The 17,320-nt window shown below is 39.9% G+C and overlaps 1 protein-coding gene across 2 annotated transcripts in view; it reads left to right on the top strand.

Annotated features, from left to right (window-relative positions):
• The window catches only part of LOC122965419 (serine/threonine-protein kinase D3-like), a 58,075-nt gene extending 41,447 nt beyond the window's left edge, over positions 1-16,628 (top strand). For both annotated transcript variants that reach the window (XM_044329501.1, XM_044329503.1), the window contains exons 8-19: positions 284-467; positions 926-1,049; positions 2,259-2,336; positions 5,846-6,122; positions 10,719-10,771; positions 11,457-11,529; positions 11,717-11,823; positions 11,949-12,110; positions 12,810-12,908; positions 13,029-13,296; positions 14,237-14,322; positions 15,518-16,628. In XM_044329501.1, coding sequence (XP_044185436.1) covers positions 284-467; positions 926-1,049; positions 2,259-2,336; positions 5,846-6,122; positions 10,719-10,771; positions 11,457-11,529; positions 11,717-11,823; positions 11,949-12,110; positions 12,810-12,908; positions 13,029-13,296; positions 14,237-14,322; positions 15,518-15,691 — 1,685 coding nt within the window. In that variant the 3' untranslated portion in view covers positions 15,692-16,628. The remainder of the gene's footprint in view (positions 1-283; positions 468-925; positions 1,050-2,258; positions 2,337-5,845; positions 6,123-10,718; positions 10,772-11,456; positions 11,530-11,716; positions 11,824-11,948; positions 12,111-12,809; positions 12,909-13,028; positions 13,297-14,236; positions 14,323-15,517) is intronic.
• The last annotated feature ends 692 nt before the right edge of the window (positions 16,629-17,320 follow it).

Here is a 17,320-nt window from a genome sequence, read left to right as displayed (position 1 = left end):
CATGTTGAAAGAGGAAATGTCCCTTCCCAAAATGTTACCACAAAGTTGAAAGCACACTAAAATATTGCTGTGTTCTGCATTATCATTAATGGGGAACTAATATGCACATTTCCAGGTCTATATTTAAATTTCGGGGCTCTACTGGAATATCTTTGCATGATTTACAGTTAAAAACTGCTTACTTATCTTATACTGACCCTTTATGCAGCCCCTCAGTTCAGCCTCTGAACTGTCTGTAAGTTTTTATGTCCTGTATCAAACTCTTGACTGTGTGTTTCTGCAGAGCCGGCCAGTCCCAGTCTGGACTCCGAGGCGACCATGGAGGTGGACAACTGTGACGTCAACAGCGACGGCGGCCACAGCATGGACGAGCAGGACGAGCCGTCCACGCCCGACGACAAGCTCTTCTTTATCGAGGGTTCCTGCATGGACGGCGAGAAAGACGACGAGACGCTCCGAGCCATCAGGTGACAACTTCCGTTCTCTGGATTTCTGGATTTCCTCTGTCTGTCCGGTGCCAAGACGTGACAACAATTCATTCATACTTTTGATTCAGTATTTGGACCTTTACCGTTTAATAGAATAATGCAGATGGTGGACATGCAAACAGTTTTAACTCCTTTTTTCAGTCATTGTAAAATGTTAAATTAGTTTTTCATTAGTTCTTTGTCATTTTAAAAATGATAAATATCCCATTTTGACATTAGATAGCAGTGAGTTAGATTCTTTTAGGCTTGAGAATGAGGTCAATTTGGCAGTTTTCAAGTATTATTGATCAACAGCTCCATCGACTCCCCAAAGGGAAGCTTTTATTGTGTTAAAAAGCAGAATAAAAGTCACGTATTGTCAGTTTCGGTCTGTATTCTTAATGATTAGTGTTAATGGGTTTCCTAAAATGCTTCTTCTTGTGTTTGTTGTGATGCAGCCCGTCCACCAGCAGTAACATCCCTCTGATGCGTGTGGTTCAGTCCATCAAACACACCAAGAGGAAAAGCTCCACAATGGTTAAAGAGGGCTGGATGGTGCACTACACCAGCCGGGACAACCTGGTGAGACGCCATCAAACGCACAGCACATATACTACACCTCGCATACAAACACATGAATTACACATTTACATTTGTAAACACAATGTAAGGCAAACATTTAACCTAATAAACACACAGCCAGATGAAATATACACTAAACCTACAACAAGAAAAGCAAAAACAGTACACTGTGATGAGTGGTATGTAGAATATAGTGATGTATACAGAACCTCGGCATCATCATTATCATCATTACCCAGTGGTGCAAAGTAATTAAGTATCTTTAATCAAGTACTTGTACTTTACTTGAGTATTTCCATGTGATGCTACTTTATACTTCCACTCCACTACATTTCAGAGGGAAATATTGTACTTTCTACTCCACTACATTTATTTGACAGCTTTAGTTACTTTTCAGATGAAGATTTGACACAATGGATAATATAACAAGCTTTAAAATACAACACATTGTTAAAGATGAAACCAGTGGTTTCCAACCTTTTTGGCTTTTGACGTCTTACAAAAAGCAGTGTGTAGTCGGGGTCACATTTCACATGTCTATGAGTTGTTAACAGCTCCACCAAATAGTGATTTTTCCCTCTAAACTTCTCACATGGATTCATTTCAATAAATGTTCAAATGATCCAATATTTCAGCAAAAATCAAAGATTAGAGAAGAAGTCCAAAAACTGAAAACAGATTTGTGTATCAGAACTTTGTTTTTTCTTCTTTCCTCTCCCATTAATCATCTCACGACCCCTCAGATTTATCTGCTGACCCTTTGGAGGGGCCCCACCCCTAGGTTGGGAACCACTGGACTAAACTAGCTAACTGTATATAAAGTAGTGTAAACTAGCTCCACCTCCAGCAGCTACAACAGTAACATGCTGCTCTAACACTGATGCTTCACTATTAATAATCTAATGATGTCATATATAATAATATATCAGTCAGAGGGACCAAACCACTACTTTTACTGCAATACTTTAACTACATCAAGATCATAATACTTTTACTTTTACTACTTTTACTGTAATAGGATATATCATGCAGGACTTTTACTTGTAATGGAGTATTTTTACATTGCTGTATTGGTACTTTTACTTAAGTAAAGGATCTGAGTTCTTCTTCCACCGCTGTCAGTCCCACTGAGACAAACCGCACGACACTTTTAGAAACCAGATACTTCTCTCAATCTGTCTTTCCTGATGACCTGTTCTCTCGTTGCAGAGGAAGAGACATTACTGGAGGCTGGACAGCAAGAGTCTGACTCTGTTTCAGAATGAAAGCGGAGCCAAGTATTACAAGGTAGGAGACCCGGTCGGCTCAGATCTGGTTTCAGCTGCTCGGCCAAACAAAGCAGCGACGTTAAGAGGTGACTGGAGGGAGTCGGGTTCATACAGTAACACACACACACACCGTGCAGCTTATCAGACATGAACACATATCACCGTCTTATTATAACCAGATTATTCGCTGTAATTATTCTTATCAGATCAGGATGTTTTCAGCAGGTGGTAACCTTCCACTAACATATGACACATTTTTTTAGGAACTTATATAGAAAGTAAATGAAGCAAATAAAGGAAAATACTGACTGGACATTTCAACCACACATGGATTCTGAGCTAAAGAGATGATCTTTGAGCTTATATGACTGTACTGTGATGAAACACATCAGTGCAAATTTATAAAAATCGGTATTTCATGGGTTGAAAATGGTTCAACACGCCATCTACTGTTTTAAATCAGCCCTGGACCACGCAAGGCCGATGCTGACATAGAATTGACCGTTTGGTGCTTAAAGGGCCATGATTGAGCTTCTGGTGACGGTCCAAGCTCCAGCGCAGACATGGAGAGTCCGACAGCAGCGACTACCAGCTCTACATCGCTGTTCACGCTACACTGAGTGGTGGTCAATCGGTGTCCCCTTACTTCCTGTGTCACACACTACGTAGCCACCAGGCCACGCCCCCTACAGTCGTTGTCCTGTACAGTAACTGCATTATTTAAATATGCTGGGAGGAATGGAGGGTGTGTAGTTACTCTTTAATGGACCTTGTGGTGTCAACTAGTGTTTCCAAGGTCAAGAATTAGCTTAACTTATCTTTCAGTTTTTATTAAAAAGCCAGATATTTTATGGCGAGTTGATAGTACCGATCATTTAACCAGGAGAGTTTGTCTTCTTTCATTCATGTAAGTGCATTATGTCTTCATAATGCACTTACAGTGTAAGCGATGGAGGACAAAATCCACAGTCCTCCTTCTGTGCAAAAATGTATTTAAAAGTTTATCTGAAGCTAATATGAAGCTTCAGCGTCTAAATGAGTCAAATCAAGTAGATATCTTTCAACGTTACAGTCTTTTTAGTGCCAAAGTTCCTCTTTTTGTTACTATACTTCCACCGAAAGAGGGAATTTGATGCTAAAAAGACTGTAAATGTGTCAGATATCCACTTGATATGACTAACTCAGACTGCTGAAGACTCATAGAAGCTTCACATCAACTTTTAAATGACACACTGTGGATTTTGGCCTCCATCACTTACATTGAAAACACATTTAAAGGATCTTTTAACATCCAGTATGAACAGGAGGAATGATTACAGCGAGGAAAACCTCTTTCACTGTTCATATGGACACTTAACTGATGTTTTGAGACACACTTGAAAAAGTGTCAACCTAACCTTTAAGTTGCTCAGACACAACAATCAGCCTTTTTGCACGGCCAGAAACTGTGACGTTTACGCTCACACTGAATGTAAGCAGGGAACCTCCGGTCAGTTTTGTCCAGTGACAAGTTTATTTAAACAAAACCTCAACAATGTTGACAAAAAGACAGAAAGGCAGCGTTACTTTGTGCAGTACAACTATGAACGGAAAAGTACGAAGAAAAAGAAAAATACGGAGCTGCAGATATCTGGGTGATGCAGACAATACGATCTGTCAGGTTTATATCACGGCGGTCTCAGTCAAGACTACAGTTATAGACACAATATGTAAAATATAAAACAATAACATTAAAACAAGCTCACTACAGTTTATAAGGCATCTTTGGACAGCAGCCATGTTGGGAAATCAGACCGTGGAGCTGCTGGAACTGCAGACAGCTGAGCAAAATTTCTGACCTGTCGTTCAGGTGATTAATTAGATGTCATGACCTCAAACTGCATTTCAAACAACGACAGCTCTGGTAGAAATTTGGGCCGATACTATAATAAGTCGGGGGGCAACGAATTCAGGGTTAAAATCTGACTAAATCTGTACAGTATCGACCCGGATTAACATCGTCTATGAGACATGAAGCGAGACTTTAATATCTTGATTCAGGTTCTCTTCTAACGGTAGTTTTTTTCCGATCAATCCATTTGTCATTTGGTCTTTAAAATGACAGAAAATGGTGAGAAAAGTCAATCTCTCTTTCTCAAGAATCAACTTAAAATGTCTTGTTTTGTCCAAAATCCAAAGATATTCAGTTTACTGTCACAGGGGACAAAAGAAACCAGAAAATATTCACATTTAAGAAGCTTGAATCAGAGAATTTGGGCATTTTTTTCTTAAGAAAATGACTCGAATGATTATTTTGATCATCAAAATAGTCGGTGATTAATTTTCTCAGTCGACTTATCGATTAATCGTCTAATTATTGCAGCTTTAGTTGGAAGTTGAACTCAAAAACTAGGAAAATTTGTTTCCTGGAAATATCTGATCACATTTGAATTCAGGTCATTGCAGCTGCAGCTCTTTTCATGCTCTATCATTTCCCTCTTTCATTCTCTCCGCGCATTCCACCTCCTTTCATCTCGCGTCTGCCAGCGACCTGCTGACCTTTACCACTAAGTAACCTTCCTTTTTGAAGGGAAAGCGAGAGAGCGGGAGCAGCGCAGGAGAGGCATGAGGGGAGGGGGGGGCGGGGGGGAACGAGACTCGCTGAGGGTTTCGGGTCGCTTCCCTGCCGTCTCTCTGGCTCGTCGCCACGCTGCCTCGTGCCCAAAGAGGCTGAGGCACGTCCTGCTTTTTAATCAGAGCGGTGGGATGAATAGACGCCGATGGGGAGGGTGGGGTTTGGGGGGGGGGGGGGGTTGAGGAGGAGGCCGGCGAACTTGGCAAAACACAAGACGTTTAGATGACACCGAGGGGCATAAAGACACCACTGGGCCGATCGCTCTCCTTTATATGTTTGATCTGGCAGGGTTTAGGTTTTTTCGGAGGGGTGGAGGGGGATTCACTCTGGCAGAGCAGGAAGGAAGGGAAGTTTTAAACACTGAAATTCAAAGTGCGTCTCGCAGTTCAGCAGAGAGAGGAGAGATGTTAGGATGGAGGGAGCCGGGAGGAGTGAACTGAATCTTACGGATTGTCTCAAGGCCTTGCGGACAGAGATGACTCTTCTATCTCATTCTGGAAATATCGTCTCCCCAAAATCTGAAGGGCAGAAGTTTGACTTCCTGAGCTGAAAGTGGAGGTACGACGCACAAGAGGAGAACTTTCTGTTTTACTTTGGTGTCTTACTGAGCTGGTATGTGACCTGTGATGAGGACAGAAATCTAAATTTTCTATTTGACATGACAGGTTGGAGGTAGGGCTGCAACTAACAGCTGTTTTCATTACCAATCAATCTGTTTGATTGTTTTCTCGATGAAGCAATTTGTTGTTTTGGGCACAAAATGGTGAAAAATGTTGATCACTGTTGTCTTGTTTTGTACACAAGCCAAAAATATTCAGTTTACACGTTTAAGAAGCTGGAAACCAAAGAATTTTTGCATTTTTTCTTTAAAAAAATCTCTCAAAACGATTAATTGATTCTCTCCTGAACTGTAGGAGATCCCCTTGTCGGAGATCCTGCAGGTGGAGCCGGCGCAGGACTTTGGCAGCCTGGCTCAGGGCAGCAACCCGCACTGCTTCGAGGTGATCACGGCCAACATGGTGTACTATGTCGGGGAGGACAACGGTGGCCTGTACCACAACCCGGTCCTGGCGGCGTCCGGTGTGGGGCGGGACGTGGGCCAGAGCTGGGAGAAGGCCATCCGGCAGGCGATGATGCCCGTCACACCCAAGGCCAGCGTCGGCACCGGGCCCGGCCAGGGGAAGGACCACAGTGAGTAACGGCTGCTTTAATCCAACTTCATGTTGTCTTCAGTGTAAAAATATAAAAGTAAATGAAAAGTAGTCAAAACATAGCTGATGGCTATCATTGTTTTTGATGATTTTCACCTGAATTTTATTTTTCCAGACATCAAAAGGTAGTGTTGTCACTGTTCACTGTACGGTTGGTTTGGTCTAACAATTATTTTCATTATCAATTAATCTGCTGATTATTTTCTCAATTAATCGTTTGGTCTATAAAATGTCAGAATGACCAATTAACATTAGTTAGTTTAGAGTAATTACTACATCAGAGCTGCAATGATTAGTCTCTTAATCGATTAGTTGCCAACTATTAAACTAATCACCAACTATGCTGATAATCGATTAATCATTTTGAGTCGTTTTCCAGCTTCTCAAATGTAAATATTTTCTGGTTTCTTTGACAGTAAACTGAATATCTTTGGGTTGTGGACAAAACGAGACATTTGAGGACGCTATCTTGGACTTTTTAAAAATTTTCTGACATTTTATGCACCGAGCAACTAATCGATTAATCGAGAAGATCATCGACAGATTAATCAATAATGAAAACAATTGTCAGTTGCGGCGCTAAACTACATGAATACTACCAACTGAAACACCCACCATGTGTACGTATATATACCGTATGAGCCCAAAGGTTTGAAAATGTGAGGCTCGTATTATCTTCAATGACTAGACACAGACGTTCTTTTTGAATGAAGAGAGCAGTCATGAGAGAGTGTTGCATTATGGGTTGTTTGTAGCCTTAATGTTGCTATGCTAGCGAGTTTCTCCCACTCTGTTTGTAGCGAGTCTGTTAGAGTCAGTCAAAGTCAGTCAAAAACGACGACTTTACTGCAGAAACATAACGAGGATTTAAATCATCTGTCAAACAGAATTACTGCTCTCATAGATCGAGATTTACTTCAATGGCTTTAGTTCACTTTTACGAGAGAAAAGGCTTCAAAGACGTGAACTCTCTTCTTCATGGATTAATAGAATCTCAGGGAAAACTTCCCCAACAGGACAAGCGTGAAAGTGTGTTGTTGACAAAGCTGCAGCTGTTGTAAAAGGGGGGTGATCTTATATTTGGGACAATACGGTAAATAAATAAGTCATACCTACATTATCATTATCAAAATATTGTCATGTATGTTTAATACATAATTTGGCTCCTACGACTGTTCTGTTCAGAGGTAACAGATCGTGATGCTACAGATGTTTTCTAGCAACCAGATGTAGTAAACCACTAATTTAACAGTCGTTACCAAGAACTTAACGTACAAACTTGGTAACGGATTTATGAATATCTACTGTATATCTACATATATCTTTATTAATGTCTTGTATGTAACCAAAGGCAGATGTTCATTCTAATCAGGAAGCTCCACCTTTTGAGCGTAGCAGAGGAATTGAACTTGCGACCTTGTTAATTTTACTGCACGTCTTTAACCTTTGACACGGTAATGGAGTCGTACCTCAAATCAGATTAGACTCTGATATGGTTATTTTTTTTAATGTTTTAATGGTAGTAATATATACTAAATATTATTTCAGGAGACTGAAACTGTTATACAACCACCTCAACACACACACACACACGCACACACACACACACACACGCACACATTTTAACATGATTGAAAGGATTTCAGAGGATTTTCCGCTTCATCTCGCTCTGATTCATCTCAGGTTAAAGTGACTTTTTTTTTTTTTTGTATGAAAATAGGAGTTTTAAGTTGCATCCCAGAATGAGATCTCCGCTACTAAATGACTAAATGGACCTCGTGGCATAAAAAAAAAAGCCTCCATTAACTTTATTGTTATAAAACAGTTATACTTTAGAGAGAGAGAGAGAGAGAGAGAGAGAGAGAGAGATGCAGTCAGCTGTGTTTTCCACCTGTTGAGTAATTAATGCCGAGCTTCAGTTTCTTTCCAAAAATTGATGTTTTGTAATGCAATTAAATTATAGCAGCAGACATCAATAAGGTAATGGGCAGATTATGTAACACGGCTTTTTGTCTTTTTTTTTATCATCTCAATACAATAATGTGCCTTTCAGATGGCAACGATACATAAATAAAAAAACAAAAAAATGAAAAAAACATACAGTAAAATCAGGCAAATGTAAAAAAAATACGTTATCAAAACCAAAGCAGCTCTGATACAGATACTGTGGTGTCAATAAAGTTACATAAACTCTGGTCTAATAGTGATTAGGAGACACGCAAACCTTGAGGCTGCGTTCACAGCCGGCGCGTTGTTTATCTGAAGTCAGCAGAGTTTAGTTTCAATCTACAGAGACACAAAGGGTTCAATATTAACTGAATAAATAAGACATGAAATAAATACAGCACTCTTCAATAAATACAAACTAAATATGTGATATAACCAGCGGTGGAAGTAAAAGTAGAAATACCACAATGAAAAAATACTCAATTACAAGTTAAAGTCCTGCATTGAAAATCTTATTTAAGTAAAACTACATAAGTATTGTCTGCAATATGTACTTAAAGTAAAAAAAGTAAAAGTACTCATTATGCAAAATGGTCCAGTGTAGATTGTTATATTTATCATACATGCACAGTTTGACACACATACTCATTCAAGGGTTTTTCTTTTATTTTTGTACTATTTTCTACATTGTAGAATAAAACTGAAGACATCAAAACTATGAAATAACACATATAGAATGACAAACATGAGCAGGTCAGAAAATATCTGATCAAACAGAAAACAGGCTTAATTTGAATTGTAGAATTATAGAAGATATACACTCCACATTTCCAGGTCTGTATTTATATTCTGGGGCTCTACTGGAATATCTTTGCATAATTTACCTTATTTATTTTATACTGGCGCCTTAATGCAGCATCTTGGCTGAGCTTTTGTCTGAAACAGGCTGTTTTAGCTCCTCCTATTAGTAGTTGGAGGTGAGCTGGTCGTCTGCAGCTCTTCATCTGACGTATCACTGTGGCTGCAGGGACGAAGAGTACAAACAGAAACGTTGTTTATAACTGATTTGATGACCAAATAGCTTCAAATATCAATAGATCTTGCTGTATCAAATTTTTTTTATAGAAGAATAACGATGATCTACTAATTCGGTTATAAATATGTTTCAAAAAAGACGTCTCCAGTTTTGTCATCTTTAAGCTTTTAATGCGAAGCAGCAAAAGCAGGAAGGAGGCTGCGTTCACAGCCGGCGCGTTGTGGTTTGTTTATCTGCAGTCAGCAGAGTTTAGTGCTTTAGTTTCAATCTACAGAGACACAAAGGGTTCAAGACATCATGAAATAAGTACAGCACTCTTCAATAAATACAAACTAAAATATGTTATAAAACCAAAATTTAACGAAGATCCGCTAATTCAGTTATAAACACGTTTAAAAAAAAAAACGTCTCCAGTTTTGTCATTTAAAAACTTTTTATTGCGAAGCAGCAAAAGCAGGAAGGAGGCTGTTAGACTGATATCTGACAAGTACAAACAGGAGAGAAACTAAACTTCAAACCACAGAGATTCAGTTAGAAGCTACAAAAGAACCGAGAGCTGAACACACACACACACACACACATACACACAGCTCAGGAGGCCACGTAAACAAACCATGAAACGATAGTAGCTAAGATTTCACTACTCTTTATGGTTCTTTACTGGAAATGTCAACTTCTGAAATACATCCGTACATGTCGGAGCCAAAATCAGATCTGAAATAAGAGAATAGACGACGTGAACGACACATGAATAAACCTGAGCTCATCAGCGAGGCGCAAACAAAAGAGCAGGTTGAAGCCCTGGTTTTTGACTTGAAGGGAGCGTTTCTACATAGGTTCACCTCAAGTTTCAGAACTTTGAACATGTTTAACATAAATATCAGACATCTAAACGGTGTATAAATAACAGAAAACCAGAAAAAGCCTTTCACTGCGGATCCGAACTTCCCATTGTTTCAAATTTTATCAATAAAGTTACATAAACTCTCTGAATGATGACCTAACCGGTGACCTAAATATCAACCTGCTGCCTTCCTACAGCAGACTGCAGGTATTGATCATGAGGGGGGGGGATGACCCAATCAAACCCCAGCCAGCAATCAGAAATCAATATCAGCTCATCAGTGGAAATTCACTCGCAGGCAGCGTCTGCAGCGGCGGGTTTCCTCTACGCAGAATGTCAGGCTGAACTAACACAGCATGCAACAGTTTGTGACGCTTTTGAGGGAGATTACGTCATTTTAATTTATTTGCACATGTACTTAAAAGCAAAAAAAAAAGGAGGAGACGAGAAATAAAGGCTTTAATTAGTGTGAAATCTGGAAAAAATGGTTTGGTTTATTGTGATCCCAGCTGGAAACATCCTCGCTCTTCTTTCATCACGTATTGAACAAACAAATCTGTCGGTTTGATCTCCTCTGTCACCTCCTCTTTCTTTAATAAACAAGGAAACGTAGGAAATGAGAGTTTAATGATTTCGGGGTGGGGGTGGGGGTTAGAAAAATGAAACCCCCACACGTCTCCAGAGTGAGATAGTTATGTGTTACGGTTTCTGTGTTTATATTCTGTATATGTTGTCTTGTGTCTCCTCAGAGGAACTCTCCATCAGCATATCAGTGTCCAACTCCCAGATACAAGAAAACGTGGTAAGTTATCAACACTTCCAACACATTTCAGAACCTTAAAGGATGATGAAGGGATCTTCTGATGCTCAGTATGAACGGGAAGAACGATTACAGCAAGAAAAACATGTTTCACTGTTCATTTGAGAACTTGACTGTTTTTAAGACAGACCTGAAAAACTGTGAACTTGTCCTTTAACATGTCAACACACTGTATGTACACTTAGCATGTTGGCATAGCATTTAGCGTGTTAGGATGCTATATCAGCATTAATCTCAAAGTACAGCTGAAGCTGATGGGAATTCAGTCAGTTTTAGAGGTATGTCATGAACTGTTGGACAAATCAAAATTCTTCTGGGACCATGAATGTCTTAATTTACTGGAAATCCATCCAATAGTTGTAGAGATTGTTAACTGAACAACGTGGTGGACCGACAGACCCACACTGAAATCCATCATAGCTTAGCTGCTAGCGTGTCAACAAGAATTTATTTTCTCTTCCATTTACCCCCACACTCTGCTATATTATGTGATATTTGTCACTTCGGAGCCTCCATACGTTGATACACAAAACATGCTTCATTTTCAGCTATCAAAGAACATATACTGTATAGTGTCACTAACTAATACTCAAGTGAAGATACTGTACATCTGTCCTGAAAATCCCTGACTTTCTAAGATTTTAATTTGATCTCTTTTCTTCTTCAGGATATCAGTTCAGTGTATCAGATCTTTGCTGACGAGGTTCTCGGCTCTGGACAGTTTGGGATCGTCTACGGAGGTGAGACTGGTGTCAGAGGACCAAAACCAGTGTGGCAGCGCTTATAAATGACTTATAGATGATGAAAACTGCTGAAGTTGTGGATCATCACCGTTTCTCCCTTCATTTCTGCCATTTTCTGCTCATTCTCTTTCATTTTAGCTGAATTAAAGAAAAAAGTTGATCTGTTCTCCCTCGTCCTCCGTAGGTAAACACAGAAAGACCGGCAGAGATGTGGCGATCAAAATCATTGACAAAATGAGGTTTCCCACCAAGCAGGAGAGCCAGCTGAGGAACGAGGTGGCCATCCTCCAGGTACGACTTCACAGATCAAGATAGCTTTGAATAAAGTGATATCAAACCTGATCATAAAGGGGGTAAACGAGCTGTACGCGCTCCTATGTGTTCAGCTTTTAACGTTCCCGTCTTGCATCTGACAGAACCTCCACCACCCCGGGATCGTTAACCTGGAGTGCATGTTCGAGACCCCCGAGCAGGTGTTCGTCGTCATGGAGAAGCTTCACGGCGACATGTTGGAGATGATTTTATCCAGCGAGAGGAGCCGGCTGCCTGAACGCCTCACCAAGTTCCTGGTCACACAGGTCAGTGACGACCAGGAACTTCTGAACGATGGCGGCCACATTTGATTTGCCGTTTTCATCCCATAAGTTTGGTTTTACGACACATTTAATGTTTTTGTTCAGCAAACAAGCTCTGATAGACACATTGTACACTACCTGCACATCACCAAATGACAGACAGACAAAGTTAGACACTAGCTGGTGAAGAAAATGGATCATCTAGCAGCTAAAGAGCCAGATATTTCTCTCAGGAGTTGGTGGAGACCAAACTAGAGCTAAAAGGAGAGTGAATATGGAACTTACATTCAATGGGTGGACACAAACACAACTCCAGTGGGATAATAATGTTGCTCTCAGTTTGCTGAATGTGTAAACAGATACATTTATAAGGTGATAATATGTTAGATGTTTCCAGCTGTCCCAAGTGGCCAAAAAAATGTATTAATACAGTTGTAAACATGGTGTTTTAGATACAAAATGCAGCATGACTTTTTATCCACAAGGCCCATTTATCAACTTTGTTCAGAAGATGATTTTGATGCAAAGTTCAACACAAATTGGACAGTTTTTAGGGAACAGCAGCGTTGTTTTTAAAGTCTTTCGAAGCAAAGACCAACGAAAGGTTACGCAGCAAACAGCTGTAGGAAGGACTCATTATGACGTCCGAGTGAAGGAAAGATCTGTCGGTATTATATCAATTTGCATGTTTTGTGTCCACAGATCCTGGTGGCCCTCAGACATCTTCACTTCAAGAACATCGTCCACTGTGATCTGAAGCCCGAGAACGTTCTCCTGGCCTCAGCAGAACCCTTCCCTCAGGTTAGAACAAATCATCTTCGTCATCATCAGAGCTCATCAGGAAAAAAAACATCTTTTACAACTTAATTAGTGAAATGTAGTCCCACTCTGAAGGAAGTATCAACCTCTCTCTTCCTCAAGGTGAAGCTGTGTGACTTCGGCTTTGCTCGTATCATCGGGGAGAAGTCGTTCCGTCGCTCTGTCGTCGGCACTCCGGCGTATTTGGCGCCTGAGGTTCTCCGCAGCAAAGGCTACAACCGTTCTCTGGACATGTGGTCGGTCGGCGTCATCATCTACGTCAGTCTGAGCGGGACGTTTCCCTTCAACGAGGACGAAGACATCAACGACCAGATCCAGAACGCTGCCTTCATGTACCCTGCCAACCCCTGGAAGGAGATCTCAGAGGAGGGTAAAGAAACCGTCATGTCTGCTGCGTTCAAGGACCAAATCTGGTGTTTAAAATATCAAACTGAGACGTAAAGATACCAGAGCTGAAATTATTATTATGTCAATAAGCAGTTTTAGGCAAAGTAAACGCAAGGACTGACTAATAAATGCAAAAACATCTGAGGTTTGTAGTGCTGGAGAGAAAATAAATTCATCAACATGAGACCAAAACAAGTTGTAGATGTGAGAAAAGTTAACTGGAAATGAGATTTACAGCAACACTGAGCCTACATCTTATATTATTTTAAACAATAGTTATTTATTTAAAAATAATTAATGTTATTTCTGTAATTAAAAGATGAACAACAAGCATATTTAAATGTCATGGTAACCTTTTTTATGAGGCAAAGCTGTATTTTTAAGACGCTAATGTGATTTAAGATCCTACATTTTCCAATTTTGTGGATATTTTGGTTCAGTCTTGTTTCATAAAATTTAATTGAATCAGCTGTCTTAACTCTCAGTGGTTTGGAGAAGAAGTTTATAAAAGGCTAAATACAGTATAGTATATGATTAACACTTGACACACTTTAAGGTAACAGCTGCGTGTTTATCATTTTCACAGTCTTACATCTTTAAAACATGTTTTATTTGAGCAGTTAATTATTTCTCTCTGAAAATGAAACAGACACGGTTGCTAAATCACATTTCTGTATTTCTACATTAAATGAACTGAGATGTTTCGGTATGATGTGAATGTTTTAACAGGGTTTAAGTGACGTGGAACCTAAATGACTACAGAAACTTTGATTTTAAATCTGTGGTTACCTTTAATTTCCTGACAGCAGGGAGACAGTTTGTCACTGGTCTGAGTGGGACACCACTGGGAGAAACTGTTGTCATGACTGAACGGAAAAACTTGAGACTTAAAGCTGACAGTATTTGTTTGTTCTTCTCCACAGCGACAGACCTGATTAATAACCTGCTGCAGGTGAAGATGAGGAAGCGCTACAGTGTGGACAAGTCACTGAGCCACCCCTGGCTGCAGGTAACCAGACTGGTTCTTACTTTCAGAACCATTAGATACACTGCAGCAGGACAGACACTCAAATCTGAAAACCAGTGGTGCTGGAAAGGTTTTGAAGTGAAGGTTCAGCTGACGAGAATCATGAATGTCTCGATCCATCTCATAGTCAAACAGAAGTATTGGAAGAAAACCCACACAGCCATCTTCAAAGCTGCGAACATGGCTAAAAATGCCGTCACATGACATTTCTGACTGTTTTTGGATTTTTCTTTACCATAAAACTCAATTCAAGAGCAGACAGAAGGCTGATGCACATCAAAGGTTCTTCTACAAAGTCTTACACTTATGCAGAGAAACAAATTCACGTTATTTTCAAAGTGATTCTTTCTGAAACTTTGGGTGAAGACGAGCTGGGAATCGAGTGGCTATATTGTCTTTCTGTGGAAACCTGTCTGAGAAAAACAACTGAACTGATCCTGATCTGACCTATTTTATCCAAGATAAGCTGTAATCGTGTAGCGTTTGGTCGTGTTGCTGTGCTACTTAGTGAAAAAAGTGAAGGAACGTCACTGATTAATCTGTTGATTATATTCTCGATTAATCCATTAGTTGTTTTGTCTATAAAATGTCAGAAAATGATGATCACTGTCTCCTAAAGTCCAAGGTGACGTCCTCAAATGTCTCGTTTTGTCCTCAACCCAAAGATATTCAGTTTACTGTCATAAAAGACTAAAGAAACCAGAAAATATTCACATTTGAGAAGCTGGAAGCTGAAAATTTGGAAATTTTCTTCTTAAAAGAATGACTCAAAACTATTGAATGATTATCATGTCTATGCTTATTTTTATTTCTTAGATTTTTTACTGAATGAGTGTCTTCACATGTTTTGAAAGCTGAACTATTCCTTGTATTTCTATACTTGGCAAATAAATGATCCTTAAATCCAAAATATTGGCCGCTCTTATGTTATTAAAGTAGTAACGTTCTCCCCAACACTGCTCTCACAATCTAGTTTACATGGACAAATGCATAACAAGGAGGAAATATCAGAATATCATCTGCATATAGAAACACACTACCTTAGTGCTTAGCTAAACACATCCTGCAGTGTTCACAGTTTTCAAAGTTCAAAGTTATCAAATTGCAAAACCTGTATTATTAATTTAACAGCATTTCCTTGGCCGTTTTGTTTACTGTCGTTGTCATCATCTTGCAGGACTACCAGACCTGGCTGGACCTCAGGGAGTTCGAGACGCGGCGCGGCGAGCGCTACATCACCCACGAAAGCGACGACGCCCGCTGGGAGGAGTACGCCGACGAGAGAGGCCTGCACTACCCCAAACACTTCATCATGTCGCCCAACCTGGACGACATGGAGGAGGACCCTTAGTGGCGTCACAGGGCCAAAATTTCTTACAAAGCAAACCTGAGGAAGTCCCCATGTGGTCGCAGCGGATGCCCTGTAGTCCCTGGAAACTGTCACCGTGGAGACCGTAAGCTCTACGTAACGCGGCGCGGGATGATGTGCGAGGGCGCCGTCGGTCAGGCAGCTGTGTGAGGACACTGTGACAAGCTCACTGCGGCGATAATTCAGGTCCCAGAGAAATTTTTAACACATTTGACCTTTTTCCTATTTCACTGCCTTTTTCTACAAGCCATAACCAACAGACCCTGTGAGATTTGTTCCCAGAATTCAACATTTTGTCTCGTGAATAAACATCTGCACTGCCAGTTAAGCCGCAGAAGGGCTAGCTAAAAACCAATCCAGAGAATTAATATTCTTTCAGCTCAAATAGCATATTTTTATTACGTCATTCTTACATAAAGCTGTGTAGAAGAAGAGATGTTAATGTTGTTATGTGACGTTTACTGGAACACAGAAGAAACAAACATGTTATGTCTTGAATATGTACTGAGTATAATTTCTTTAGTTGTTTCTTGTTGGGATGTCTTTGCACTATTGGGAAACTCTTTTAAAAGGGGAATTTTACTGATAATAACTTCTGGTTTGTTCATCTGCAAAAAGTAAACTTCATCCTTAAAAGGGGGACATATTCTGCTTTTGTGATATTCTGTTATTTATATATTTTTATGACGTTGGATGTTAAACATGGTCACAGTTCCGACACTCGAGGTTAACATTATGTAGAAATGATGCCTGCAAGTCAAAATCCAGGGCTTCAGCCTGCTCTGAACAAAGTTACCTCTACTTCCTCCTCGTAATAATGTCACCGTCTGGTCTGTAGATTATGTTGCTAAGGTTGTTGCTAAGGCCATAAGTCAGTAAACCAATCAGAACAGAGTGGGCTCATCAGGTGGGGAGTCTTAAAGAGACAGGACCTAAAACGGCCTGTTTCAGACAGAGGCTGAACTGAGGGGCTGCATAAAGGGCCAGTATAAGATAAATAAGGAGTTTTTTAAACTGTAAATCATGCAAAAATATTCCAGTAGAGCCCCAGAATATAAATATAGACCTGGAAATGTGCAGAATATGTCCCCTTCAAGTTTCCAATGATTATGAGAGTTGAGTTGAAGAACTACAAGTCTGAAAGCTGTAAAGATCATTACAAAACATAAAACAAGATTATTGGATATATTAAAAAAAATAAATTGAGCCAACTATATTTTACCACTGGTTGGGCAAAAATGGCTAGTTTGTCCTGAGTGTGGCGTTGCATGCTCACAGTTAGCATGTTAACATATAGAACACTGTTTTGGAGATTCAGGACATATTAGCATTTTCACAGGGTAACATTACTGTGCTAACATGCTAAATGTCAATATGTTAAAGGAATATTTGTCAACCTGGGGCCGGAGTAATGTCAATTTGCACTCGCCACCTTCGTTGTAGAGACTCAGGAAACGTTAGCATTTTCACATGCTAACATGCTTAATCTTATAGGCTAAATGTCAACATGTTACAGGAAAATTTGAATATTTTAATAGCTGTGGCCATTTATTCTAACTTTGTGCACGCCAACTTCTGTTGTATAAATTCAGGAAACACATTTTAGGCAAA

Source organism: Thunnus albacares, chromosome 16 (assembly GCF_914725855.1).
Source record: "Thunnus albacares chromosome 16, fThuAlb1.1, whole genome shotgun sequence".
NCBI classification, from domain to species: Eukaryota; Metazoa; Chordata; class Actinopteri; order Scombriformes; family Scombridae; genus Thunnus; species Thunnus albacares.
The sequence above is the reverse complement of the archived record's forward strand: the minus strand, read 5'-3'. Positions and strand labels throughout refer to the sequence as shown.